This window comes from Eurosta solidaginis, chromosome 4 (assembly GCF_040869045.1).
Source record: "Eurosta solidaginis isolate ZX-2024a chromosome 4, ASM4086904v1, whole genome shotgun sequence".
NCBI lineage: Eukaryota > Metazoa > Arthropoda > Insecta > Diptera > Tephritidae > Eurosta > Eurosta solidaginis.
In genome coordinates this window covers 265,979,028-266,005,868 of record NC_090322.1, presented here as the reverse complement: position 1 = coordinate 266,005,868, position 26,841 = coordinate 265,979,028, and the positions used below count along the sequence as shown (strand labels likewise).

Below are 26,841 nucleotides of genomic sequence, written 5' to 3'. Positions count from 1 at the left end.
AATTTATTTTTGGCGTATGGCTCGTCACCGCTTTTCGAAGATCGCCTCTAAAATATGAGCGTTTTAAGATTGACATTGAACCTTTTGTAATAATTTTTTCCCACTTTAGGTTTTTAAATATAAAATCAATTTCCCACCTCGAAAACCCATATCTGTGCTTTGTAGGCTAATTTCGAAAAACATAAAATTCACTTTTTGCCCATGGGCTAGCCGTGTGCTGTAAAGCATTCACTACTGGCTTTTTAATTTGCTAGGTCATAGCCGGTAGTTATTCAAAAATAATTCATTGTCAAGCAGATCCCAATACTGTTATGTTCTTGTAGAATCAAAGATATTCATGCCGCATATATGTAAAAAACTTCTTCATTTTTATTTACACATTGTACAATATTATACGGTCACCTTAATAACTTAGACATAAGTAGGACTGCAGCTATACAGGATGTAAGGCTTCAATTAATTTATTTTATTTATTATATATATTATAGACATTTATGTATATGTACATACATACGTACCAGTATACCTCTACCTATATATAGAGATGTGCGTAGTGTATGCATATATATATATATATATATATATATATGAACATGCATGTACAAATAGGAGTACCGCGTTTAATGTTACAATAACACATATTTGTTTGTATCTTTTTTCATAAGTATCTTTGCAATTTTATATGTACATATATAATGCTTCTGCTTGTTGCTATATTTGTTGTCATTTGCATTGATCTCTTCTTCAAGTTTTTTTTCCCTTGAGTGCATTCATGAATATAAAACAAACAGAAAGATGTAATATTGTTAACAACAACCAAATTAAGGATAAATATACACAAATGGTATAACAAATTTTATGTTCGTACTTATGTTTGTAAATGGAAATCTTAACTCAAATTAACATTGTACACGATTCCTTATCTTCACTTGAGAAACGCTCGAATGCTTGCAACAACGCCCGCAACGCCTATAAAACACTTAATATGAGTATACTTAGGTTCCATTGTTATAAGTTAATAACCAGAAGCACCAATCATGCTACGAATTTGCTCGAATGACAACCAGAAAGTTAATGACCATGGCGCCATACGTATCCAACATGGTAGGAAACCCTTATAAAGTGCAGCAAATCCTTCCTTATTTACTGTTTGACGCAGACAATCGACCGAGCCTTTGTACAGCAATCCTCTGAAATAATAATAATGGATTAAAATTTACAATTTAGTGAGTATAAAACTAAAGTCGCAAATTTAATAAGCTAACTGTTTGAGACCACAACAACAACAACAGTAGTTTGTTTGTCTGGCATTCGAAATGTTCAATAGCATTTGGCAAGCATCATCCAACACGAAAATGGTTTAAATAAGAACTGTCAAAACCGACGTGAAACGTACAGAAAGAAGATACAAAGCTGTCAAGACATAGCCCTCAGGACTACAACCGCCCACGTCCTTGGGGGTGGCGGATATGTCCAAAAACTGCAGAGTTTCTTCGCTATGAGTTTTCCAATTTAAGGAGACAGATTTGCCAAATTTACGATAAGTATTCTTAGTTGCATCAGCATGAATGGGTCCAAAAGGAATCGGCTTAACAAAAAAGAAGCGTGGTGAGGTAACCAGGAATGCTTTAGACACGAACGCTCACGTCCAACGGTGGTAACGAAGAGTCAGTACCCTAATGCGGAGAGCGGCAGGAGATGACAGTTTTGAGTGAGTACCCCAGCGGTTTGAGGGGTCAGAATATACCCGCGGTAGGTATGCCTGTCGTAAATACCAGATTCAAGGGGCTGTGTAGCGCAACCCTTTCAGGTCGCCAGCGCAATATATAGCTTCTCCAAACCCAATTGTCAACCTCACCTATCCGTGGCGAATCCTGTTTCATTAACAGCCGAGGCCGAGGCGACCCCAAGTTCCTCATGGAAATAGGGGGTGGTGAGCGCGGGATGGCTCCCCCAGCGGGTTAGGCGATCAGAATATACCCGCGGTAGGTATGCCTGTCGTAAGAGGCGACTAAAATACCAGATTCAAGGGGCTGTGTAGCGCAACCCTTCAGGTTGCCAGCGCAATATAAAGCTTCTCCAAACCCAATTGTCAACCTCACCTATCCGCGGCGAATGCTGTTTCACTAACAGACGAGGCTCTGGCGACCCCAAGATCCTCATGGAACTTGGGGGTAGAGGGGGAGGGAATGGCCTGAAGGTTTAATGTGGCCACATAAATCGTTCCCGAGATGGTCGGGCTAGTACCTTAATGGTGCTATGGTACCGAAGCGTACCGGATTTGTATCCGGCAAAGGACCATCACATCGATGACACTCCCCAAAGCCTTCGGGGAGCAACTATATCGCTACAACAACAACAGCGCGGGAGGGCCTAGAAGGTTTAATGTGGTCATATAAACCGTTTCCGAAATGGTCGGGCTAGTACCTTAATCGTGCTTTGTTACCGGAACATATCGAATCTATATCCGGTAAAGGACCATCAACATCGATAACACGATAAAGATTATTGTTAATACAACAACAACATCATCTCAGATTCGTTCCCGTTTTAGGTTAGAGTTCCGATCTGCTTTGATCCCCATTTGCGGTTTCAGTCCGTGTCCAATTGCAGTTATGGTTTACAATTGGGGCTTATAGTCAGATCCGTTTCCAGTTCTGGTTGCACTCCCAGCATCTGCAAGGTTCCGGGCTCGGGCCAATTTTGGTACAGTTCAATTTGGATTCCGGTTTCGGGCTTTCTTTCGTTGGCTATAATTTCCTTCCCTATCTTAATACTTGTCCTTCTTTCCTTCCCTTTATGATATTACATATTTACCATTTCTTTTTTGTTGCGGCTGCCGTGGTGTGGTATAAGCGTGCTACGCCTACCACACCGAGGATCCTGGGTTCAACTCCCGGTCAAAACAACATCGAAAATTTAGCAAAAAGTTCTTTTTAATCAGAAAAGTTTTTCTAAGCGGGGTCACGCCTCGGCAGTGATTTGGCAAACACTTCTAGTGTATTCCTGCCATGAAAAGCTTCTCAGTGATAACCCATATGCCTTGCAGATGCCGTTCGGAGTAGGCACAAAACATGTAGTTCCCGTTCTTCCAATTTCGGAGGGTATCGCGCCTTGCATTTATTTATTTTATTATTTTTTGTTATATTTCTTGTAGTGATGGACACTCTCGGCATTTAGACTCTGATTGAACTCAACCATGTACATTGTTCCCACATGACACTACTCTTACACTTACGCTTACGTTCTGAGAAAAGAATTTTACATATCTTAAATATAAACAGCGTCATGTAAACACTCACCTGCCCTTATCGTCAGTCGGTTGATTCATAATTCTTGTTTTTACCACATCAGCTGGTGTGCCCATAATCGCAGCCACAAATCCAGCACAAATAGATGAAAGTACGTGTACCGTATGACAATCAGGCATACTCAATTTGACCATTATCATATGCTTTATAGTATCATATGTTGTGAGATCACCAAGATTAACAAGTGCTGCGCGTTGTACATTCGGTACGCTACCTTTCCATAAACCAGCTATACCACCACGACGTATAATTTCTTTAAAGGCATGTGCAGCACCATGAACACGTGCAGGTTCGCCCATTAGCCGGCGTTTGCCCTCCATTTGAATTTGTACCTTAACAAGATCAGCTGGTGAAGCTAACCATTGTGATACTGCTCCTGCAGACACACCACAGAGAGCAGACTTCCACAATGGTAATGTCATATGGCCATTCTCATCGCTCCCCAATTTCCGACGCAGGAAATCATAGCTACATATACGTATGCCACTGTTAAAAGAAAAAAAAATAGATAATACGTTTGCAATGAACAATAAATAAACGTTCGCTTACCTATAAACAACATGACGGTAAAGTGCTGGTGAGACACCTTGCCACAGCTTCATAGTGCCCTCCTCCCTGACAATTCCATACGCTGTCGCTATCATACCACGATACTGCATTGATCCGTGTGTATCACATTATAGAATCAGGAAGAGACAGAAGGAGAGTAAGAGGAGTAGAATGAATGCAACTGCGCCCCAGTCGGCAATTAGAAGTTACAGACAAAGGAATAGTAACGAATGAATAAAACCTAATATATCTTTTGCTAATTATTTGGATGGAAGGATAAGATGCGCTAAGGAGCGACAGAATACACAAACACAAGTACACATAAGCGTATCTGATGGAGCAATTACAAATAAGAAACAGAAACTGCAGTCGTAATCATACAGATGTACAGACATACAGAGTATTTACGCGGATAATGCGATCACAAATTCATGGAAATGTCTTTTTACTTACCTTAGGCTTAATACTTGTATTTGTATCAACTGCTGCTTCCCCCTGAATTTGTAACCGTGTTTTAGTCAGATCTAGTGGATAGGTGGCTAGTTCCGCAATTGAAGCAGCTACAACGGATACCACATAAGTGCAAGCAAATGAATCTGCATAATCATACTTCACTGGACGCATTTGATTGCGTGTGGAAGATGTTGCCGTTGGTGGTGGAGGTGGAGGACACTCTGCACCGGATTTACTCTGAGTTTGGCTTTGCATAGTGACGTTTTTAATGATTAAAAGTAGACGATTTTGATATCTATAAAATAAATAAAAATACATACAACAACAAAATTGCTAAATTTAAAATTGGTCTATTCACGTCAGTGCTTATCAACTTATCAGTTTAAAAATTAATAACTAAATGATATAACCACATAAACAGATAACCTTACAATAACACCTACGCGAATAGCCCAAGTATAAACATTTACTTCGATAGTATGAGAAAAGTCGGATGGCGATACTACGCTCACAACAAAAACAACAACATGCCCACATATGTAAAACACTCCAAGGGGAAAAATGACGTCTTCCTTCCAGTTTTAAAAGGTGGACCGCGAATTATGTGTCTTGGACTCCCGTTGGAGGATATTGATGACAATTTGTGAGTAGTGGCACCTATTGGATTGTGCGAAGCACTGACGGCTGCACTGTATGCCATTCTGCACATTCCACCTGTAGACCTGGTGGTAAAAGAGCACAGCGGTAACAACGAGACTCAATTCCTCGGGACATCTTGAGCTCAGACATACGGTCATAGTAGTATAGCGTCATTAAATATTAGATGAACAGGCTACTTGGTTCCCTACTACGCTTCGATGGGTCTCTTAGAGCCACGTTAGAGGTGGAAGGTTGGCGCAATAGCGCTCAAATGGCAGACGAGGGTATCGTATACACCGGTCGTTCCAAAGTAATGGAACGAATGGGGTCTGCGGTACACTGCGCTGATATGCAAATAAACAAATCTTACAAGCTCCCAGATCACTGTCGTGTCAGGCAGTAGAAAAACTGGACGGAAAAAGCTTCAACTGCAGCCGCGTCAAATTTTATACTGACAGCCAAGCAGAAATCAAGGCAATAATCTTGCATAGCACAACATCTAAAATTATGCTAGGGTGTAAGCAATCCCCGAAAAGAATCGAATTCGGAAGAATATGCAGGTCTTACAGCCTTAGACTCTCAAAGTTACCCTTATCATTGAAAATAAAGGACTGTATGCTAATGATAGGTATTTCGACTAGTCATTGAGTGCGGGTATTGATCCAGTTGCGTCGTAAACATATTGATCGATCACAACAAGGGCGGTAAAGGTCTCAAAGTAATTTCGAAATAGCGAAAGGCGTGGCAGCTCCTATAAAAATATAGTTTTTTTATACTGAATATCCCTAAAAGCAATATATTTTGGAACGTTTTTCCGTCATCAGTTGTCAAATTTGTTTTACCCACCCTGTATTCGCGCCATGGCAGACACGTGACTGTTGACGGGTATAAATTTGGCTTTCGAACGTCTACGTGGAAGACAGCAAAGGAAATGAAGATAATATCAGATTAGAAATTTACCAGAGAATAAATATTGCCAAGAAGTGGTACTTTGCTACAAAGGTTATATCATGTTACGCGAATGGACTAAATTGTTTCTTAAAGCTGTAGAAAGGGAGACCTATACTGACGTGGGAGGGGTGGGTTATCGCGAGGTTGTTTAAAGCCAATTAAGGGCGATATTTGCTGATAAACTATATCTTAATGTTTATCATTATCGCCGTTGCTTCGCTTGATTTAATTATATGCTGATGTATCTGTTAGTCAGGTGGACTCATTGATGGAATGCTTTAACGGGAGCCTTTACAGGTCAAGGTATATTAGGTATGTCTTACTGATAACCCTTCCGCGCAACTATTTCACATGATTTCGTTGCATTAGCCGTCTGCTTTTATCAATGATTTTCCACTCTTGATTAATTATTCACATACATATTATCTAGGAGAGCCAACTAAATAATATCAAATAGTGTCGTTATGCATACTTCCGAGTGGTTAAGGAATCACGAAACGAACTGTATGAGCGATTCAGTAATGTCCAAAAACTTTTGCTTTACTCACATTCTGAACTTTGTGATTTGGTTGCTCTTTAAATCTATATAGATGAGCGAATTGTTAATGATTATATGCGTATAATTGCTTTAATGTAAACAATTGGCAATGTCATTTAGTTACCGCATTCAGTGTATGCAATATATGATACATATTTGTGTATATGGAGGCACAGATGCATTATTACATATAATTATTGAAAATGCAGTGTATATCAGGCGTTTCGATGGTAACAGTCTAGTTAAGTCATGCCAAGTCCGGGTGTGCGGTATAACCGTGGTTACTGCCACGGTGATGCACAATTTTTTTTGTGGGTATGAACACAACAACAACCACATGGAAATCGCCAACTTCAACTGCAAATATCTCCGGACAGAGATAAAATTTTTCTTTTCCGCGTCTTTTGACACCTCACTCGATATTTTTGGTAGCGTATTAGCAGTCGTGGTGGCCACCGTGGTGTGATGGTAGCGTGCTCCGCCTATCACACCGTATTCCCTGGGTTCAACTCCCGGGAAAAGCAACATCAAAATTTTAGAAATAAGATTTTTCAATTAGAAGAAAATTTTTCTAAGCGGGGTCACCCTTCGGCAGTGTCTGGCAAGTGCTCCGATTGTATTTCTGCCATGAAAAGCTCTCAGTGAAAACTCATCTGCCTTGCAGATGCCGTTCGGAGTCGCCATAAAACATGTAGGTCCCGTCCGGCCAATTTGTAGGGAAAAATCAAGAGGAGTACGACGCAAATTGGAAGAGAAGCTCGGCCTTAGATCTCTTCGGAGGTTATCGCGCCTTACATTTATTTTTTTTTTTTTATTAGCAGTCGACCCCTCAACTAGACTATTACCCAAATTTTTCGCTTATCAATATCAATACTTTCACTTACATTTTATCGCAATCCAATTTACATAATGAATTACCACTAAACAAATGATACGGAATCGATCACCCTACATGTACTGAATGGTCGGCTGCTTTGAGGCCACACCGATTTCCCTACCTTCCATACAGTGCCAATATACAGTATAATTAAGATTCTTATCAATAATTCACTAACCTCCTGGTAAAAGAGAGCCAGAAATTATAGAATGAGTAAATAAAATTGAACAAAAAAATTACTGAACGCTGTCACTCATGGCACAAATATATATAATGTTTATATTTTTTGACAGATCTACTAGGGCGAATACATTTAGAAGGTGGTGGAAATCGAACATCTGATTGCAAGGCGAATCAACTACCACCCCTGTAGGAAATATCAGGAAATCAATATGATGGATGGCACGAGGACGTTTTTGCTAATGATGCGCCGGATATAATTCGGGTTTTCGGCTTTCACTCTAATATAACACAAAGTTTGCAACGCTAACAAGAGCGTTCAAGTCAGACACGACAATTATAATATTTGACTGAAACAAAATGAAATCTTAGCAAAATTTGGAATTAATAAATAACAAGTAAGGTAGGCTAAGTGCGCGTGTAACCGAACATTATATACTCAGCGTGAGCTCCAACTGTACATTTCATTTCAGATAAATTACTTTTCTACATAACACGCGGCACCGCCCGTTTAAAAAAAAAATGACTCCCCATTTCCTCTTACAATAAAACTTGATAAGTGAAATATCATTAGTCGTGTTTTTTTTACACGTAAACGTCTATACGCTTAAACTTTATATGGACTGCTAAGGGCAAACTTTAAATACACCTCTGGAATTGCTGTTTTTGTTTCACCCTATACACTAATTCTATGTATTCTATGTGTGTCTACAATTCATCGCAACTGATTTAGCTATATGAGGGTTGTGTCTCCGCTTCTCGGTACACTCTGTGGTTGCAGCTAGTTATTTAACCACTGCCGCTAGATGGGTCTCCTAAGCATTATCTAAGCGAGGATAGGCGTTATTTTACGCGCAAACGTAAACGTATACGCGTGTATAAAAAAACACGGCTATTGATTCAAAACTATTTTTTGCTAAGTTATAGCTTATTATTCTAGTCTACGACCCTTTTAAACTTGTTTTATATAAAATTGGGCGTGGTCTTTAACCGATCGCGCCCATTTTTACTAAAAATATTTTCTGCTATAAAGAAAATATGTGTACACAATTTCATTACGATATGTTTATTTTTCTTCGATTTATGGCTCCCGAAACATAGAAAATTGCTTAATCATAAAAGGGGCGGTGCCACACCCATTTTCAAAAAGTTTAGTGTTTTGTAATTTAACTATTGATACTAAGCTCTTTTTCGCCAGGATATAGCTTATTATTTTCGTCTACTACCCTTTTAAAAATCTTTTATATAAAAGTGGCGTGGTCCGTAACCGATTTCGTTAATTTTTCTTCCAAGCATTTCTTATAGTAAAGGCAACCTCTCTGCGGAATTTTGTTACGATAGGTTTAACGATTTTTGATTTATGATTAATAATATTTGTAAAACTGATTTTATCACAAGTGGGCGGTGCCACGCCCATTTAAATTTTTTTTTTTTTAATTTTTATCGAGAGTCCAATATCAGTCCACACGTCGAATTTCAATATTCTAGGTGTATTATTTACTAAATAATCAGGTTTTTTGTGTTTTCCAAAATGTTATATATATAAAAGTGGGCGTGGTTATCATCCGATTTCTCTCATTTTCAATACCAATCTATTCTGGGTCCAGATAAGTTCGTGTACCAATTGGTGAAGATAAGATATTTACTAAATTTATCGTGCTAACGGACGGACGGACATGGCTCAATCAAATTTTTTTCGATACTGATGATTTTGATATATGGAAGTCTATAACTATTTCGATTCCTTTATACCTGTACAACCAACCGTTATGCAATCAAATTTAATATACTCTGTGTGCAAAGCACGCTGAGTATAAAAATACATATATGTATGTTTGTTTTATTTAGCTGTCAGCAATCTAGTATAGCGAATATTGCGACCGACGGCTGACAATGCATTTACCTTCTTTCTTATACTATGAGCCCGAAATACTTCCGAGGAGATTTAGCCGAGTTTCTGTTGTTGTTGTAGCGATCAGGTTACTCCCCGAATGCTTTGGGAGTGTTATCGATGTGATGGTCCTTTTCCGGATACAGATCCGGTACGCTCCGGTAACACAGCACCATTAAGGTGCTGGCCCGACCATCTCGGGAACGGGTTTCTCTTGCCTCGTGCTCCTTTTTCCTACAAATGTTGGGACGGTGGGTTATGTCGATTCCGAACTTTTCACCAAAAAGCTTTTCATGGCAGAAATACACTCCGAGTGTTTGTCAAAACACTGCCGAGGGCCATCTCCCGCAGGTTCATGGGAACGGGCAAGCATTCGTAGACAATCCCCAACGACGAACAAAATTGTTCAAATATTTAATTTACCAGATATGTTGACAACGGGCTGACGTTAATCTTCCATATATATATATATATATATATATATATATATATATATATATATATATATATATATATATATATATACTTGGGGCATTGGATCAAACCTTTTTTAAGAGGTTGATTAATTTTAATTTTCATTTAATTGATATATTTTCCTCCTGTGAAAGTTTATATAGCACCTTTTGAGCGCGGTCGAAAGACAGATCATAAACAATATGTTCGGCAATCATGCCAATATCTTTACTTTTTAAGGTTTTTGAACAAGAAACTTCAAAAATTTATATCAAAGCATTAAATTTCGAGCTTCGAAAGCTCATACCCTTATTTTGGAGGCTAACTTAGAATAAGGCAAGAAAACTTTTCTGCTTAGATTGCTGTTATCAGTATCTACATGCGAATGCATATCACTAAATATATAAAAAAAAATAACACAAGGAAATAAGTTAAAGTATGAGTATTTTAGCTCCATGAACTTAACTGTTTATTAGATCTCAAACTAAATATGATGAATTCTTATATTTATTGAGCGCATAAAATAATTTGTACACATATCCATATGTGGGTACACATTTGTATGGATGATTAGAAATGTGCACCATCATAAGCATTAAACAATACATGTACAGTTAATTCACATAAATATGTATGGAGATAAACGCTCTTACATATATTGATGCATATATATGTATAATCATTACATTTTTTTACTGCTTAATGGCCTACGGCATTATAAAACATATTTAAATCATATCTAATTTTATTAGTAGCAATGTAATTTTGTTTAAATATAACCAAAGAAATATTGGTATGCGTTTTTATATATGTATGTGTTGTATTTGTATGAATGGTAATATGTATGTGTGTGTTGGAGAAATAAAAATTAACAGAAATTACAGAACTTGAATAAAATCAGTTAAAAAAAGAATTCGTGTATACTTATATACGTTTGTAAATTAACACTCCCATTAGTTGCATTTATTTCCATATTAAACACGACAGATTTACTCCATATTTACCGATATCACAATATTCACTTGTGGACAATTGTCACAGTTGGACGCATCGACCGACATCAGAAGCTGTGACATCCGCTCACTTAGTTCGGCCTGGGTATCCGCCATACCTGGTGGCACCATCCATATGGGCTCTATAAAATTAGTAATAAAAGTATGTTTGTATATGCATTATTTTAGATGGAGATGTTTCATGGGAAGCTACATTCAAGTGAAATACAAACCTAAATACTCCCCATCAGGGAGAGAAATGAGATGCTAACCAAACAGTTCCTGTTGAATACTCAGAAACTTTGGCATCCCAACAGACATCTGATTGATGAGCCAACACCGCCTAGGGGCTTAAGGAGTCATCTCCGTAAGCATTACGAGGAAATACGCACCTGAGAACTCAGCATTATGAAGCAAAAAAACACAAGCAGGTCCTCAGTGAACTCCACAAACAGGCTTCGGACCTTTATGCCAGGAATTGCCCGGTGAATCCAGTACTCAAAGAACACTACCCAAAACATGCGAAAGAGAAACGCCTACTCCCCAGGGAAACGCGAGTCACTCTAGTTCAACTTTGTTCTGGATACTGTAACAGATTAAGCTCTTACCTATCCAGAATCAACCTCGACATACAAAATGTATGCCCGACTTGCAAAGTGTCCCCACATGACACCAACCATCTCTTTAATTGTAATGTGGAACCAACGCCTCTAACACCCCTTTCATTATGGTCCACCCCTGTTGAAACAGCAAGTTTCCTTGGGCTCCCGTTAGAGGATATTGATGACAATTTGTGATCGGTCGCAACTATTAGGTGGGGCGAAGCACTGCTACAAAAACAACGACAACAACAACAACAAACCTAAACCATTATAAATGATTATAAAATCTACAAGTATAAATGATTGTCTCTGCAAAGTGTTGCAAAAAAAGGTAAAAATGTCACACGCTTTATTGTAAACAGATGTAATTCAAAATGTAAGATTGTTGGGAAAACGCAGTTTTATTTTTTAATTTTTTAAACAAAAATGAGATTCAAATGCATATATGCCCCCCATTTTGGTCTTGCTGAATAGTCTATAAATGTCAGCATAATCTTCTCAGTTGGTTATGTTGGTAAACTAAATAGTAAAAATTTTGAGTTGAATGAGTTTACAATAATCCGTGATGCGCCACTGTGGCTAAATTATGATCTAGGTAATTTAACTGATAAATCCGTAAGCAAATACACTAGGTTCTGCTTTGGAAGGGTCATCATATATGTATTATAAAATATAATTAAAACGGGGAACCAAACAAACTTTGAAGGTACTGCTCGTTTTCTTTAACTTCACTTCGAGAACTAAGATGAAATTTTAAATTTTGGTAACACAACTTAAACAATGTGTAGTGCTGTTACTTTTGAAATAGCGTATTACAACATAAAATAAATTTCATTCGTCTATGATTACCTCCTATATTCCAACCATTTGGGGTGCACAATTTCCACATAATCGCTGGTTGATTGGGAGGAATATCGGCCAATATATCACAAGTTTGTCCAGGTTTTAAAGCAGGCACTTCAACGCGCTGTTTTTGACTATGTGCTGTTAAGTAGCAACCATTCGGCCAATCGATTGTGCCATTATTTTGTATCCTAAAAGCTTGCTGATGTTCGCTTGGACGAGATTGGCGTATAATCTTCATCGAAGGCAATGTTTGATAAGTATGGATGTCTAAGTAGCACCCTACAGCAGTTTGCAAATTCCTTTGGTTACAGATTTAATAAACAAGTCAGTAGAGTAATTCGCTAACAAACAAACATAAAACTAATATTTACCAGTTACTCATTTCTAAATAAAATTTTGCTGCATCTTGATCTACTTGATTATTCATAAGACTTTGAAATTGCCTAACCAAATCTTCATGATCAGTTGTACCCAGACAACTAAATTGTTGCAGTAGTAATGAATCAATATCAACCTGCTGTGGTGGTGGTTGTGGCAATATGATTGGTTTCATTTGTGGCGGTGCCGGTAGCGGTATAACTTGGCCTGCTGAGACAAATGGAGGGGAGGAGGATGGATTTATCGCTGTTGAATCAAATCCATTTGTAATTGGTAGCGTAAATTGTTGTGTCATAACCGTATCTGCATGTGGCTGAAATGCGGGTCCATATTGCATTTGCTGCTGTTGTTGTTGGCCATTATCAGGTTGCTGTTGTTGGTGTTCATATTCCTCACTTATATCCATCCTGTTGTGGGTCTGCAAAGATTGTAATATGCAATCAAGTTACTTTAATTTAGAGAAATTTATCTATTGCCACATGTTTCGTTGAATAGAAAAAATGAATCCACATAGTCAAGCACATTTGGGTCAACTAACCAAGCAGCCCTAACAAACCAACCAGCCTAACACCTTTGTCCTCTGACCATGTCTTTGTTTGTCAATCATCCAATAAATTAATATACATACATATAGAATTCTAACTGTGTTGTTTATTACCTTTGCCTGCTGTGTCCACAAAAAGTTTGTCCAACTAATACACTGAAATGCAAATATTTTATTTACTCACGAGTTTATTTCAATTATGAAGAAAAGTGTTGATAAATAAGAAAATAATTTTTTAAGCTAAAATCTCGAAATTCTACTGCAGATGCTGATAAACGCAATTAGTACAACAACAAAATAAACATAAAGAAGACGGGATAAAATTCATAATTTGAATTTCACCTACACAGAGTTGTATTTATTATTAGATTTGACATTTTTTTCATATTTTTACCCTTTACGAAATGCCTAAAGTGCCAATTAAACATACTTAACCCTAACGCCATAGTCGTAACCATACCCATGTCCATAACAATCTCCAATGCGATCGATTAATGATGCCATAACCATATTCAGCTGACATTTTCATAAAAATGAAGAAAACGTAAAAAATTAAAAACATATTCCACAAACAATAAGTCTCTTAGGGTGCGTGCATGTCAGAGATGCGATAAGCAACAAGAGCATAGCGTCAAGCTTTAATTTTGTGTGGTGTATTTAACAGAGCTGCGATAAGAGCGTCAGTTGCATTTGTAATTTAAGTTTTGAAAAGTAAACATGTTGTTGTTGACGCCTACTGCTGCATATTATCATCTACATAATACTGTAAAGGAAAAACGTCGGTTTTCTTTTCTGCGCATCCTATAAACCAAGCAAGACTAGAACTAGGAGAATTTCACCATCTCTATAGTAGTTTGAGACAGGATCCAAAAAAGTTTTTCGAATATATGAGAATGACAAGCGATACATTCGATTATATTCTGTCTCAAATTTCGGATCGACTGCAGCATAATTGGCAAAACTGGCACAACAAGCCAATCTTGCAAGAGGAGCGATTGATGCTTACAATAAGGTACGTACGAATAGTTTTTTTGGAGAAAAATTAACAAATTCAATTATTAATTAAATCAATTAAATTAATATTATAAGCGACAATTTTACAATAAAAATCATGAAAACATATTATTGCACTTACTTTTTGTATTTAATTGTTTGGATATCTGTTGCCACAATTTATCCAAAATTAACCTGTTGTGGTGATTTGCATCTTGTTGATCCCAAATTACAGATTCTAAAAATACTGCACTTATAAAATCTTCTGTGTCCATCATCGATAATAGCGAAGAAATTACTGATCTACAATTTCTACGCTCTTATCGATGATAGCGAGCGAAGAGTGAGTTAGCGCGCTGCTCCGACATGCACACTTCTATTAAAATACATGCATTCATTTTCTACGGTTCGCTCTTATCAACGCTCTTATCGCTCATCGCATCTCTGACATGCACGCACCCTTAGTCAAAACGTATCCAAAACAATAAATAAAATATACAAAAAATTAATAAATTCACCAACTCAAATATTTTTAGGTTATGGATATGGTTAAAAACCAAAAGCCAATTGGTTGGCTATGGTTTCGTTATGGCTTTAGCGTTATGGAAAATTAATCGATTACATTGCTTTCCATAAGGTTGGTTCGATCAGCTGTTTTATCTGGTTACGGAAAAGGCACCATTAATTGGCCCTTAAAAAATGAAAAATATTGCAGCAAATTTCAACACTTATGCTCGATTTTTCAGTACGAGCAAAGAGGATAGAACTAGGTCAACTTCAATTGGAGTTTAAATTCCCACTGAAAAACCGGCCATTAGGAAGGTAATGCTATACGACAGCATGAGACTCTTTAAACAAGTCCAAAAATATCGGGAAGGTAAAGGCTCCATTACTGATACTTAGCATAGACTTGACTTGGCTTGCGAACTGTCACTTACAGTTCTGTTAAATTAACATTGCATGTTACTGATTACTCAAAACTTAACTTGACTTAGAAGTCTGTTGAATTTTGATTTTCTATGTAAGTTCTAAGTGACGTTTACATTTTGAGATGCCATTTGTTTGTTTCCATTTCATTTTGACATTTGGTCATACAAATTGACATTTATTTAAAAATAAATTTCAACGCTGATTATGATGCCAGGTTGTATGCGCCAAGTGGAGTATAATCGTGGCTAAGTTGCCAAGTTTACGCCAAGTCAAGTCAAGTCTATGCTAAGTATCAGTAATGGGAGCTTAAGAAACGTTTTAGATCCAGGAATCGGAATCTCGGTTATGAGATCAAACCTAAATCGGCGTAAAACGCCTTTGTTCACAACTTTTTTGGTTAGTACAACAAAATTATTATGGAAATTTTCTTTTTAATTTTCTATGAACTATCTGTCCAAAAAGCTGCAACAAAATATAAAACCTATTTTATTTTAACTATGACTAATCCAATTAAAGATATTTAAATTTGGAATATGAGATCCCGAAGAAATACTGAAGAGTTTTTTTTATATATATTTCCGGTATTTTGGGATAACAAAACTGAGCCCGGGATTTGATGCTGGGGAATATTTTGAATAAGGTGCCACGATTTTCCAACTTTTTTTTTCGAGGGGTGGAGGGGGTCTTAAAAATCACAAAATTATCGTCCGCAACTATAGGAAACTCTTAGTTTATGAAATATAAGCTTTTTAATTTCCAAATGTAGTAAAATTTCAACTTAAGTCCTGCACTTAAAATTCGGGTCACACGTGTCGATAGCGGTATCAAGAGACGCGTATTTGCGTCAAGATTCAGAATCCGAAAGCAGAAACTATATTTTTTATCTCGTTTAAAAGTTATTCGCGGAAAACCCGTCGATACTATTGTCGCTTATTTCGTTGTTGCAATTAAACATACGAAAACAAATGATGGTGGTGAATAGTGTTGCTAGCTCTGCAACAATATCTTTTTATCTTGGTAGAACATTATAAGGTGGTGGCACGTCGACATAAATGCAAACAAACATACACTATCAATGTATTTTGTTTTTGTAGTTCTCTGAATAATTTCAAATTAATGTATTTAATTTACCGGAACGCGAGATTTTTAAGTAAATATTAAAATTTTTTATGGTAAGAATTTAGAAAAAGGGGCTTAAGTGCAGAATACATACAATTGTCAAAAAAAAAAAAAAATAACAAGTCGGACTTTATAGAGATTTTTATGCTGATTCCAACGGTATATTTATATTTTGGTGCAAATGAAAGGTTTGGGGGTAATTCCATGTCAAAAGGCGAAATTATGAATTTTTCAAATCAAAATATCTCCGAAACTAGTGGATGGATTTCAAAAATTAAAAAATCGAAAAATAACTTATAAAAGTACATTTTATCTGATGTATATATATCTTTAAATTTTCTAGTCTTTATTTACCAAAAATTTGAAAAAGCTCTTTTTTGGTGGCCATGCACAGTAATTCTGCGTAGAACACCTTTATCCATAGGCGGCCTTCGGCCGCGCTTATAAACAATAACCCTGAGCTACGCCATGCCAAGTCCGGGTGTGTGGTAGAACCGTGGCTACCGCCACGCTGATGTCCTTCTGCGTAGGCACTTTAAAAAAACAACCCTTAGCCGATCAAACACCGGCTACGCCATGCACAGTAATTCTGCGTAGAACACCTTTAAAAAAATTACCCTTAACCGATCCGACACCGGCAACAAGAAAACTAACATAAAAATTCACCTCCAAACAAACCCGTCAAAGAGTTTTACAAAATCAAAATACATTGATAGGGTATGTTTGTTTGCATTTATGTCGACTTGCCACCACCTTATAATGTTCTACCAAGATAAAAAGATATTGTTGCGGAGCTGGTAACACTATTCACCATTTTCATTTGTTTATTTGCAACAACGAAAAAGCGACAATAGTATCGACGGGTTTTCCGCGACTAACTTTTAAACGAGATAAAAAAAATATAGTTTCTGCTTTCGGATTCTGAATCTTGACGCAAATACGCGTCGTTTGATACCGCTATCGACATGTGCGACCCGAATTTTAAGTGCAGGACTTAAGTTGAAATTTTATTAAATTTGGAAATTAAAAAGCTTATATTTCATAAACTATGCGGATTCCATTTTGGCAATTTTTAGGACCCCCTTAACCCTACTAATCAACAAAAGTTTGAAAATCGTGGCACCTTATATAAAATCCAACACTTGATGCTTTTACGACAACACTAGTAAAACTATTCTAGATTTAATAAATATACCACTATTTATTTTTATATAAAATATCTTTTAATGTTAACTCCTAAATGTATGCTCAAAATTCGTTTAAAAATTTATATCTGAATGAAAATTTTTGAAACAAATATTTCAAAATTGAAATATAAAAAAATTAACAAGAACAAAAATTTATTTAAAGTAGGTACATTTAAAGTTGAATATAAGTATAACCCTACAAACCTACCTTATGGAAATCAATGTAATCGATTAATGGTGCCATACCATAACGCTAACGCCATAACCATACCATAACCAATTGGTTTTTGGTTTTTAGCCATATCCATAACCTAAAAACATTTGAGTTGGTGAATCTATTAACTTGTTGTATATTTTATTTATTGTTTTGTAACTAAGAACTTATTTTTAGTTGAAAATTTTGTAATTTTTTGCGTTTTCTTCATTTTTATGAAATTTTCACGATTTTTAGGTAAAAGTACCATTAATCGATCACGTTGGAGATGGATATGGATATGGCTATGGTTACGACTATGCTGTTAGGGTTAAGGAAGTTTAATTATACCTTAATACGAAACTACATAGATATCTGTAAATATTAATGTTTCCATAATATTAAAAGAACATTGTAAAATCTCACATTTGGTTCGTAATACCAACATTTCTCTGCAACTGCGCAATCTTGAGTACTTTTAAAACGGCTGTTAGTAACTTTTGGATTAATTTGTTTTTGCATTTTCATGTTAAATTTTTATCGAGATCTGGATCACTCTCCATTGGAACGTGGGTATTATAAGTGTACTTTAGCATAAAATAGCTACCACATCAATCTTGCATTCTACCACTTGAAATTGCAAACAAGGTATTCTCAAAACTTGTGTCTGGCAGTACTTACATTATGTCAAAGAAATTAGCAAGGAAAAAAGATGTTACATTAATGTTGGCCGATCCCGTGATTTTTGAGGAACAATGTTATCTGTGATTGTGACCCCTCAGTCACAGGGGCTTTTAACCGTGACTGTGACTGAAAAAAAAAACCAACACCACGGCAACAGGAAACAGTTTTGGTGATTCTATACGACAGCATTACACTGCTAATACGCGTCCAAAAATAACGAGAGAGGTGTCAAAAGACGCGTATTGACCTCGAAACCAATAATCCGAAGGCGGAAAATAAAACTTTTGGGTCTGTCAAGAGATATTTGCGAAAGAAATTGAAAATTTTCATGTGGTTGTTGTAATTTTGAAGATTTTGTGATACCCACAAAAAAAATTGTGAATATAAGTGTGTTGCGCGGATATAGTGTTGGTCTCCAAACCGCTTTCGGAGCACTCCGGGGTCATTTTCCGCCTTCGAATTATTGTTGTCGAGTTTCGAGGTCAATACGCGTCTTTTGACACATCTCTCTATATATTTGGACACGTATTAGCAGTGTCATGCTGTCATGTAGAATTACCTTAGTTTTATATTTTTCCCTGCGGGTTGTATTGCGAATAATAAACTCTGCGAAATTTTTTTTGGACATCTACTGTTATGCAGTCGCAGCTTAAGTAAATTGCTCCTTGTGTTGGTTCATGGCATAGAAGCGATTTTTTCCTGTGGTGAGAGCTATGTTTGAGTCTGTGATTGGTAATGTGAAATAAATGCTGTCAATCAGTCACGAATATTCCTTGTAAGCTGTCGCTGAAGTGTACTGTGATATTTCAGTAGCTGTGACAAAATCACAGGTACACGGATATTTGCCAACTCTATGTTACATAGAGGAGACAGAGTAGGAGTGTCATCTTTGGTAGGAGTTGAATCAAAAATCAAATCAGTCGAAGTGAAAAAATTCCATAAGACGAAAGCAAAAGTTTGTAAATAAGTTCTGATTAGAATAACAAGTCACAGTGAAAACATTGACCGTGAAAAGAAAAAGTACATTAATTGTTTAAGAGTACCAACAAAATATATAAAAATGTGCAAATATCAAATATATATGTTTAAAAAAAGAAATTGACAACAACAAAGTTATGATTTAAATTGGTGCTTAATTAGGTTTCGAGAGATTGCCGAGACTTCGTTTCCAATTAATAAAGTGACGAACTACCAAGACCGAGCACAATGTTACACAAAGCATAGATGTGTATACATATCAACGTATACGACGTTTGCAGGTGCTTTTTTTTATCAAATTGAAGGTTCAAGGAATTCAACTATAGATATAAACCTCCAAAAATCTGCACATACATGTCCATACTTACATATCAAAGAACTATGTACAAGAAATATTAATCATCAAAACAAAATCAAATTAACATAGTGAGTGTGAGTGATTTGCAAATTGATTCTCTTTTTCATTTCCATAATACTTTTCCGTCATATTTGACTTTTCCATTTTGCTTTTGATGCGTGCCATGCCCATTCGCTACCTAATGTACTATATATCACTACCCACTAAACAATTTGTTCCGACTTTTTTTCGAAATCGTTAAGTTGTGTCTAAAGAATTTGCCGAAATCGGAACCGATTTTCTTTGGAAGTAGTAAAAACATTTGTATGAAATCTATCTAAATATCCAATTAAAAACAATTTTTTTTTATTTAATTAATACAATTAATTTATTATGTTTAAATAGTTTAAATTAAATTACATATAAACATATATGTATAAGAATTCTTCAATATTGAGAAAAAAAATCAGAGATTTCCTAACCATTCAAAAATTGCATATAAAATAAAATAAAAAAGATAAATGGCTAAAATTCTTTAACTGCGTTAATACTTTTTTTAGCTTTTAGCTTCGATGGCATTCCTCATATTAAGCGATATTTTTAAACACAAGTTTAAGCCAAAATATAATAAAATTAATAAAATAAAAAAAGATAAATGGCTAAAATTCTTTAGCTACATTTTTTGGCTTTTATCTCCCTCAAGTTGTGTACTTGTTCTTTTCGAAATTTTGCGAACTGGTCCTTGGCACTATTAAAAATTTGTTTCAAAGTCTCGTCTATTTTAGTGTAGTTTGTTTGGGGTATGTTTTCCATAGCCGACTCTATAATTAGTACATAAATGAATTAGGAATTTGCTGAATAAGTTTAATAACGTACCTTTAAGAAGTTTAATACATATAAAATCCTTCACAGAAATATATTGTTATTGACATTTGTCCATGAAAAATTGCGTGCCAAATAATCGTCATTAAATATATATTTCAAGTTCGCAACGATAAATTTTTTGAGGTCATCTGTCGGTTGTCTAGCGAACTTCGTTATCTGTTGAACCAAAAAAAGGGAAAAAACATTTTAATGTAGTTAGTAGTTAAAAGGGGTGTAAAGAGGTGTGATTATAGTCCTGTGATAATAACTTCAATTGCCTGAGAAAGGCGTTGAAAAATACTGTCTTCTAAACCTCTAACGGCTTACATTTTCAACTAAACTACTTATCATATTTACCAATTCCTGTCGCATTTCTTCATCGTTTTGCAAAATTTTTTCAAAATCCAATATTTCATTCACATCGTTGAAGGGAAGGTCTGGCAGCTTGGAACATAAAGTGCGTTGGCGTTTAAAGGCAGCTAAGGTTTGGTCTATTGATCGTTTTAAACCGACAAATTCTTCTGCAAAGTGTTCATAAATTTTATTGTTGACTTCGCGAATTTTTTTATTTTCTTCTATCAGCTCCTTATTTTGATTTACAATAACTTCTAACAGATGTTCGCTATCTGCAAAAGTATAAAAAATAAAATCTTAAAATTTCTGCCACTGCACTAGTACCAAGAAAAGTTAAGTTTTTATAGGTAGATAAGTGACTCACATGGTTTGTTCTCAGTGATATTCTCCGTATATCCTTGAGTTTGCCCCATTGAAGAAGGAATGCATTGCTCCTCTTGTGTTAATATTACTACTTCATTGCCAGGGTAAATAGCTGCAGAAATATAAATTCCATTCATAAATTAAATGTTTATAGGAGCACATGTGATAAAACTTACCACTTTCTTCACCTTCTACGGGGACATTTGTGTAATGGCTACTCATTTTTCAGCAGTGGTATAAAACAGTATTTTGAATACCCTTCTATATAAAAATAAAGATATTTACAGTCGATGTTAGTTAGACTAAACTTCTCTTCGTTGTCAGAAATTAGCAAACAATTTGTCTCGTAAATATTCAGAACCCAACTTCTGGATTCAAAGTCATTACGTTGGAGGTTTTTAACTTCCTTTGCGAAGATGCATATTTCATTATTGATCGCTGTTATTTTTGTTAAAATATAGACCCTTTTATTAACGCAGAAAGAATTATCTGGGGGTCGTGCCGACAATTTGAAGTGCTCGCATATGATAGCTCAGATAGTGTTGTCCTTTAGAGCCCCTTTTAGAATAGGAAACAATTCCCGATGTGTCTCTTGTTTTATTATGGAACTTTTTTCAATAACTCCGTTGGATATTTGCGCCAGCACATTCGATCCCTTTTTTATTGTTTTTTTCAATTGATAAAGATAATTTTCATATTTAAAGGCGCTAAAGTTATTAAGAGATCCATATTTTAAAACATCACCATATAAATGTTTTAGACTGTGGCAATTATAGGTTACAAATTCTTGGCCATAGAGGTGCACAAAGTCGTTTACGAATTCTTCAAGGAGCTCTTTATCCACGTTATTGAATTGACAGCATAGCTCCGGGTGACATAAGATCCTCGTCGCAAAGTGCAATTTGCAAAAATGACGTTAACGTTTTTCATCGAGTTTGTTTTGTAGCATATACGGTCCACTATACAACAGAAAATATCGGTACTCGGTTGCTTCCCATCTATCCAATTCATCAATTGTTCTCGGCACTCGAGGAAACTCAGAAGAAAACTGTTTTTTTAGCACAATGTTTTCGAAGGACAAGTTTTCTATTTGCGATTTTGATAACGAATAACTTTCATTTTTATTTTTTACCCAGAATTTAACAAGCTGACGAGTAACTCCCAAGCAAACGCAATGCATGTAATCTATCGGGAATTGAGTGATGCACACAACATTTATCGTTTCTAGCAAATTTTGATCGAGAGTTAAGTGATGCTCTTTTTGTAATTTTTCCTTAAATGATGAATCTGTTCGCATACTCGCTGCGTTAGAAGGGAAGGTTATTCTTCTCATGTACCTTTCACCTCTGTGTGTACACTTCGAGAAGCAATAGTAACCTGAATGGCTCTTGATATTTAAAATAAATGCTCTAGCGGGAGAATCGCAAACAAAAGCTCCAATCGAGATGGAAAATACGTTCTCATCATAATAAAAGCCTTGTTGTAGCAACACCTTCAGGTCGTCTACTAAAGGCTGTAGAAATATATTGGAAGCTTCCGGCTTTGTTTTTGGACTTCGCACTCCCTCTACATCCGAGTTCACATAACACCCAACCAAAAAACGTCTTCATAATTAGAAACACTCATCATTATAGGCCAAGCAGTTTGCCTTGATGACTTAAATATCTGTAATCCTTCGATACCGAAGTTTAGCTCTAAAGTGTCTGTATTCGAATTGCGCAATTTTATATTTTTGTATAAGAAATCGGTGAGAGAATTCTTTAATCCGTAATGGAAATATGATCCGCTACCCATGCTTGCAATTTGAGTTTCTCTGGAAGTTCCTCTCAAGGTGCGTACATCGCATGGCACATCATGCCCTTCGACTTTATGAAGTCTACTGAGAAGTTCGTTACCAGCTATTTGCGAAATACCGTGTCTGATTGTCCAAGACTTGAGGAAACTCCTTAGACTCTCAGGTTCGTTTCCTGGTTCTGGTTCTTTGACTTGCGAAGAACTCTGGCAAACAGATAGCAAGTCAAAATCACTATCAATGTCCATTTTGTTTGCACTTTCGACTTGCACGCCTTCAAAAATGTCTGTGCTATATTTCTGCGCATTTTCAGCGCGATTTTCAGTTTCATTGTTAAAAATGGAGTCCAGTATTTTTTTTGTTTCTCTTTTAATGCTTTTGTGCTGAGCTTGACGCGACATGATTTTACTCACACTTACTTTTGTATTTCACTCACTGCAGCAAATATATGTATAAATTTTATTATTTAATTTTTATGCACAACACTTTTTTTGCTACTCACAATCTGAAAAGATCTGAAATATAAAAATGTTTCAATGCCTACTGAGTTTAAAAATCTATTTACGTTTTTCTCTTTTCGAAATAGATACGAAGTTGTTAAGTAAAATCGGAAAATATTAGATTTTCTTCAGACAAGTCTGATATCCAACAACTTCGGAGATTCTGGTTTGGCCAATCGTTGCGAATTCGTTAAGCTAGATTGGTAGACTTTCGGCTTTGTTTAGAAAAGACTGATTTCCGAAAAAATCGGAAGCTTTGGTTTAGTGGGTACATACTAGATATGTATGTATGTATGTATGTACCTACTAAATTGGTCCGCTATCCATGCTGTATTAGTGTTTACTATTTTGCGTTGTTCAATTATTAAATGATCATTCAAGGAAAACCTAACAATAACCAAATCGGTGACTCCGCCAGGAGGGCTCAATCAACAAACAAGTGTCTTGACAAATGAAGTCTCTAAAAGTATGCATATTTGTACCTCATATCATTAACTTGCTTTAATTTAACTTCTTTTGTACTTTGTTGATAGCATAAGTATAAAAGTGCAACGCGCCAATTTACTCCGGTTCTAACTGATTTAATATATATGTATATTGTAATGCAGTGGCTCATAGCTTTACCATTACAATGGCGGCATAAGCTGTTAGTACTAAGTAGATATGTATCTACATCTCTTGCTGTTGTTGTTGTTGTTGCTGTTGTTGTAGCGATAAGGTTACTCCCCGAAGGCTTTGGGGAGTGTTATCGATGTGATGGTCCCTTGCCGGATACATATCCGGTACGCTCCGGTTGTTGTTGTTGTTGAAGCGATAAGGTTGCTCCCCGAAGGCTTTGGGGAGTGTTATCGATGTGATGGTCCTTTTGCCGGAGACAGATCTGGTACGCTCCGGTAACAAAGCACCATTAAGGTGCTAGCCCGACCATCTCGGGAACGATTTATATGGTCACGTTAAACCTTCAGGCCATCCCTCCCTCCCCACCCCCAAGTTCCATGAGGAGCTTGGGTCGCCAGAGCCTCGCCTGTTAGTGAAACGGGATTCGCCGCTCGAAGGTGATGTTGACAATTGGGTTTGGAGAAGCTACATATTGCGCTGGCAACCTGAAAAGGTTGCGCTACACAACCCTTGAATCTGGTATTTTAGTCACCTCTTACGACAGGCATACCTACCTACATACCTGTAACAGATGTGCTCTGTTATTTTAAATTGTTAGCATAATACATTTGGTTGTTTCAGAATATTTTTTTCTTTGCGAAGATGCGATAGTTCTTGGAGCTATACGCAGATAAGAACATAATGACAGTAATTAAAGCTCAAGCTGGTCTGGTTTGTTACAGTGTTAGAATGGAATCAAATTGTGTCTGAGGTTTTTACCGTCCAATCTATTGTGCCTTCTTTTCCTTTTCCTTACAACCATTCATACATACCTAGGTTATACAGAAAATCAAGGACTTTCTTCGGGCTAAAAGAGTGTATGTGCTTAGGCACAGGCCAAGGTGAACCAAGATGCTTTAATCTTTCTCAGACGATTGCATCGCATTCCACGGGCCAAGTCATTACATCCGTGATCGTAGGACTCATAGCGGAATGATACAAGGTGGCAGCATGGTGACATAGCTACAAACATAAATAAAAATTCCATGTACTTTGTTTTTGTAAATTCGATTGACAAAAGTCAAAATCGTACTGCGCCGTACGTTGATATATCAAATCAAATAAAAAAAGTTTATAATCAGCTGTTCCATGCTGCCACCTTGTATCGTTGCGCCATGGTAGGACTCATCACGTAAAAACATGGTGTTCTGTTTATTACATACATACCTGGGCGACCGAGCTTTGCTCGGCAATCTTCGTGTATGCCGCATAACATACTTTATTCTACATGTCATCGTTAATCCAACTCTACTTTTTTTATATGTGGCAACTTTTCTCGAGTATCTTCATGCGCCGAATTATTAAATTCAAACATTTTTTTAGTTATACTCTATGAAAGTCTCAAAATTTTATATCATTCCAAAAACTTGTAAATTTCACGAATGACAACTATCAGTTAGTTTAATTAAATGTCAATTTACTTCCCTATGTGCCATCTGTTGGTAAGTAGTAGGTTAGATGTTTTCAAATTGAACATATGCCTATAGTGTTCAAGCCAAATTAAACTTCCTTAACCCTAACGCCATAGTCGTAACCATACCCATATCCATAACCATCTCAATGTGATCGATTAATGGTGCCTTAACCTAACAATCGTGAAAATTTCATAAAAATGAAGAAAACGCAAAAAATTACAAACATATTCCACAAAAAATAAGTCTCTTAGTCATAACGTATCCAAAACAATGAAGAAAAACTAAAAAAAGTTATTAAATTCACCAACTCAAATATATTTAGGTTATGGATATGGCGAGAAACCAAAACCCAATTGATTGGCTATGGCGTTAGCGTTATGGTATGGCACCATTAATCGATTACATTCCTTTCCATAAGGTAGGTTCGATCAGCTGATTTATCTGGTTATGGCTTTATGGTTATAACTCACCATTAATTCGCCCTTTCAACGGTAGCAAATTACCATGGTGGGATATCTTTTTGCTATGGTGAGAAATCTCTGTAATAGTAATCTGTGAGAAATTGCAATTATTCATTTCATATTTGACAAAAATATGCATTTAAATATATTTTGCTAGAATTTGCCACGGTGCCTTGATATTGCATTTAAATTTTATTACCCAGCCAGCATTTTTTGAAAATTTTTATCAAACAATATTTAAATATCATACCCCAAGATGATTAAAAACGTTCAAATTTAAAAGCATTTTTTGTTCGAAAATTACCGTATCGTCGGGAGAAAAATGTACCATAAATGTGATTAGTCTTGAATAATCATTTATGATTCGTATTTCGAAACGCTTTTTATTCATATTTGATATCATTGTAAAATTGAGCTTTAATTGTTTTAGAGTAATATTTGACTATTTTTCAGAGTCATTTGCTGATCATATTCGTGAACATATTTCAATCGTTTTGGTTAAGATTTTTGAATCATTTTTGAATGCGATTATGATGCATTTATTCTTCATATCTCATTCTAAATAGATACTACATAATAATCCTATTTCATCAGGGGAAGAAAACATGCGGAAGTGAGCTATTTGAACCACAGGTCACTCGCAAACAAACTTGACCTATATACATCTGCGACTACAACATCCAACATCAGGTATGATCGTCAATATCTTAAAATACGATACGGCACGGGATGTTGAAGACATATCCAGGTACATATGTCAAGAGAGTTTCACTTACCTGGTCAAATAGCTCACAACTTTTGTATTGTCCA

The 26,841-nt window shown here is 36.1% G+C and overlaps 3 protein-coding genes across 22 annotated transcripts in view; 1 reads left to right on the top strand and 2 right to left on the bottom strand.

The window, feature by feature from the left end:
- Nucleotides 1–347: 347 nt before the first annotated feature.
- Ucp4A (Uncoupling protein 4A) lies at nt 348–7,616 on the bottom strand. 4 transcript variants are annotated; one of them, XR_010953242.1, is made up of 7 exons: nt 7,497–7,616; nt 4,314–4,608; nt 3,861–3,964; nt 3,303–3,797; nt 1,033–1,190; nt 869–969; nt 348–759 (listed from the first exon to the last, which is right to left on the bottom strand). XR_010953242.1 is itself a non-coding variant. In XM_067785938.1 (6 exons), exons 2-6 carry the CDS (start codon nt 4,566–4,568, stop codon nt 926–928), a joined length of 1,056 nt encoding a protein of 351 aa, XP_067642039.1. In that variant the 5' UTR covers nt 4,569–4,608; nt 7,497–7,616; the 3' UTR covers nt 348–925. The 4 variants fall into 4 exon arrangements, 3 of the variants coding, with proteins under 3 accessions (XP_067642039.1, XP_067642040.1, XP_067642042.1); XM_067785938.1 differs by having other exon boundaries at nt 348–969; XM_067785939.1 differs by lacking the exon at nt 7,497–7,616 and adding an exon at nt 7,326–7,480 and having other exon boundaries at nt 348–969.
- A 2,653-nt stretch (nt 7,617–10,269) lies between these two features.
- On the bottom strand, nt 10,270–13,515 carry LOC137249509 (protein ILRUN). Of its 2 annotated transcripts, none has more exons than XM_067781078.1 (4): nt 13,389–13,515; nt 12,654–13,078; nt 12,286–12,581; nt 10,270–10,977 (listed from the first exon to the last, which is right to left on the bottom strand). In XM_067781078.1, the coding sequence occupies exons 2-4, from the start codon at nt 13,064–13,066 to the stop codon at nt 10,832–10,834; spliced, it is 855 nt and encodes a 284-aa protein (XP_067637179.1). In that variant the 5' UTR covers nt 13,067–13,078; nt 13,389–13,515; the 3' UTR covers nt 10,270–10,831. The 2 variants fall into 2 exon arrangements, with proteins under 2 accessions (XP_067637179.1, XP_067637178.1); XM_067781077.1 differs by having other exon boundaries at nt 13,319–13,508.
- Nucleotides 13,516–19,200: 5,685 nt separating this feature from the next.
- Nucleotides 19,201–26,841, top strand: part of HDAC4 (histone deacetylase 4) — a 147,363-nt gene continuing 139,722 nt past the window's right edge. For 6 of the 16 annotated variants that reach the window (XM_067785927.1, XM_067785923.1, XM_067785935.1 and 3 more), the window contains exon 1: nt 19,201–19,720. The gene's annotated coding sequence lies outside the window, so the exon portion shown is untranslated. The remainder of the gene's footprint in view (nt 19,721–26,841) is intronic. The other 10 variants (XM_067785936.1, XM_067785928.1, XM_067785922.1 and 7 more) reach the window with 6 other exon arrangements.

What these genes read in the sequence shown, in the direction of transcription:
- Ucp4A (XM_067785938.1), bottom strand. Translation starts at nt 4,568, where the DNA reads ATGCAAAGCCAAACTCAGAGTAAATCCGGTGCAGAGTGTCCTCCACCT. An exon ending in TACCGTCATGTTGTTTATAG is followed by an intron (nt 3,798 to 3,860) that starts GTAAGCGAACGT and finishes TTCTTTTAACAG; the next exon opens with TGGCATACGTATATGTAGCT. An exon ending in GCAAATTCGTAGCATGATTG is followed by an intron (nt 970 to 1,032) that starts GTGCTTCTGGTT and finishes AGTGTTTTATAG; the next exon opens with GCGTTGCGGGCGTTGTTGCA.
- LOC137249509 (XM_067781078.1), bottom strand. Translation starts at nt 13,066, where the DNA reads ATGGATATAAGTGAGGAATATGAACACCAACAACAGCAACCTGATAAT. An exon ending in TATTTAGAAATGAGTAACTG is followed by an intron (nt 12,582 to 12,653) that starts GTAAATATTAGT and finishes CTGTAACCAAAG; the next exon opens with GAATTTGCAAACTGCTGTAG. An exon ending in AAATGGTTGGAATATAGGAG is followed by an intron (nt 10,978 to 12,285) that starts GTAATCATAGAC and finishes CTAATTTTATAG; the next exon opens with AGCCCATATGGATGGTGCCA.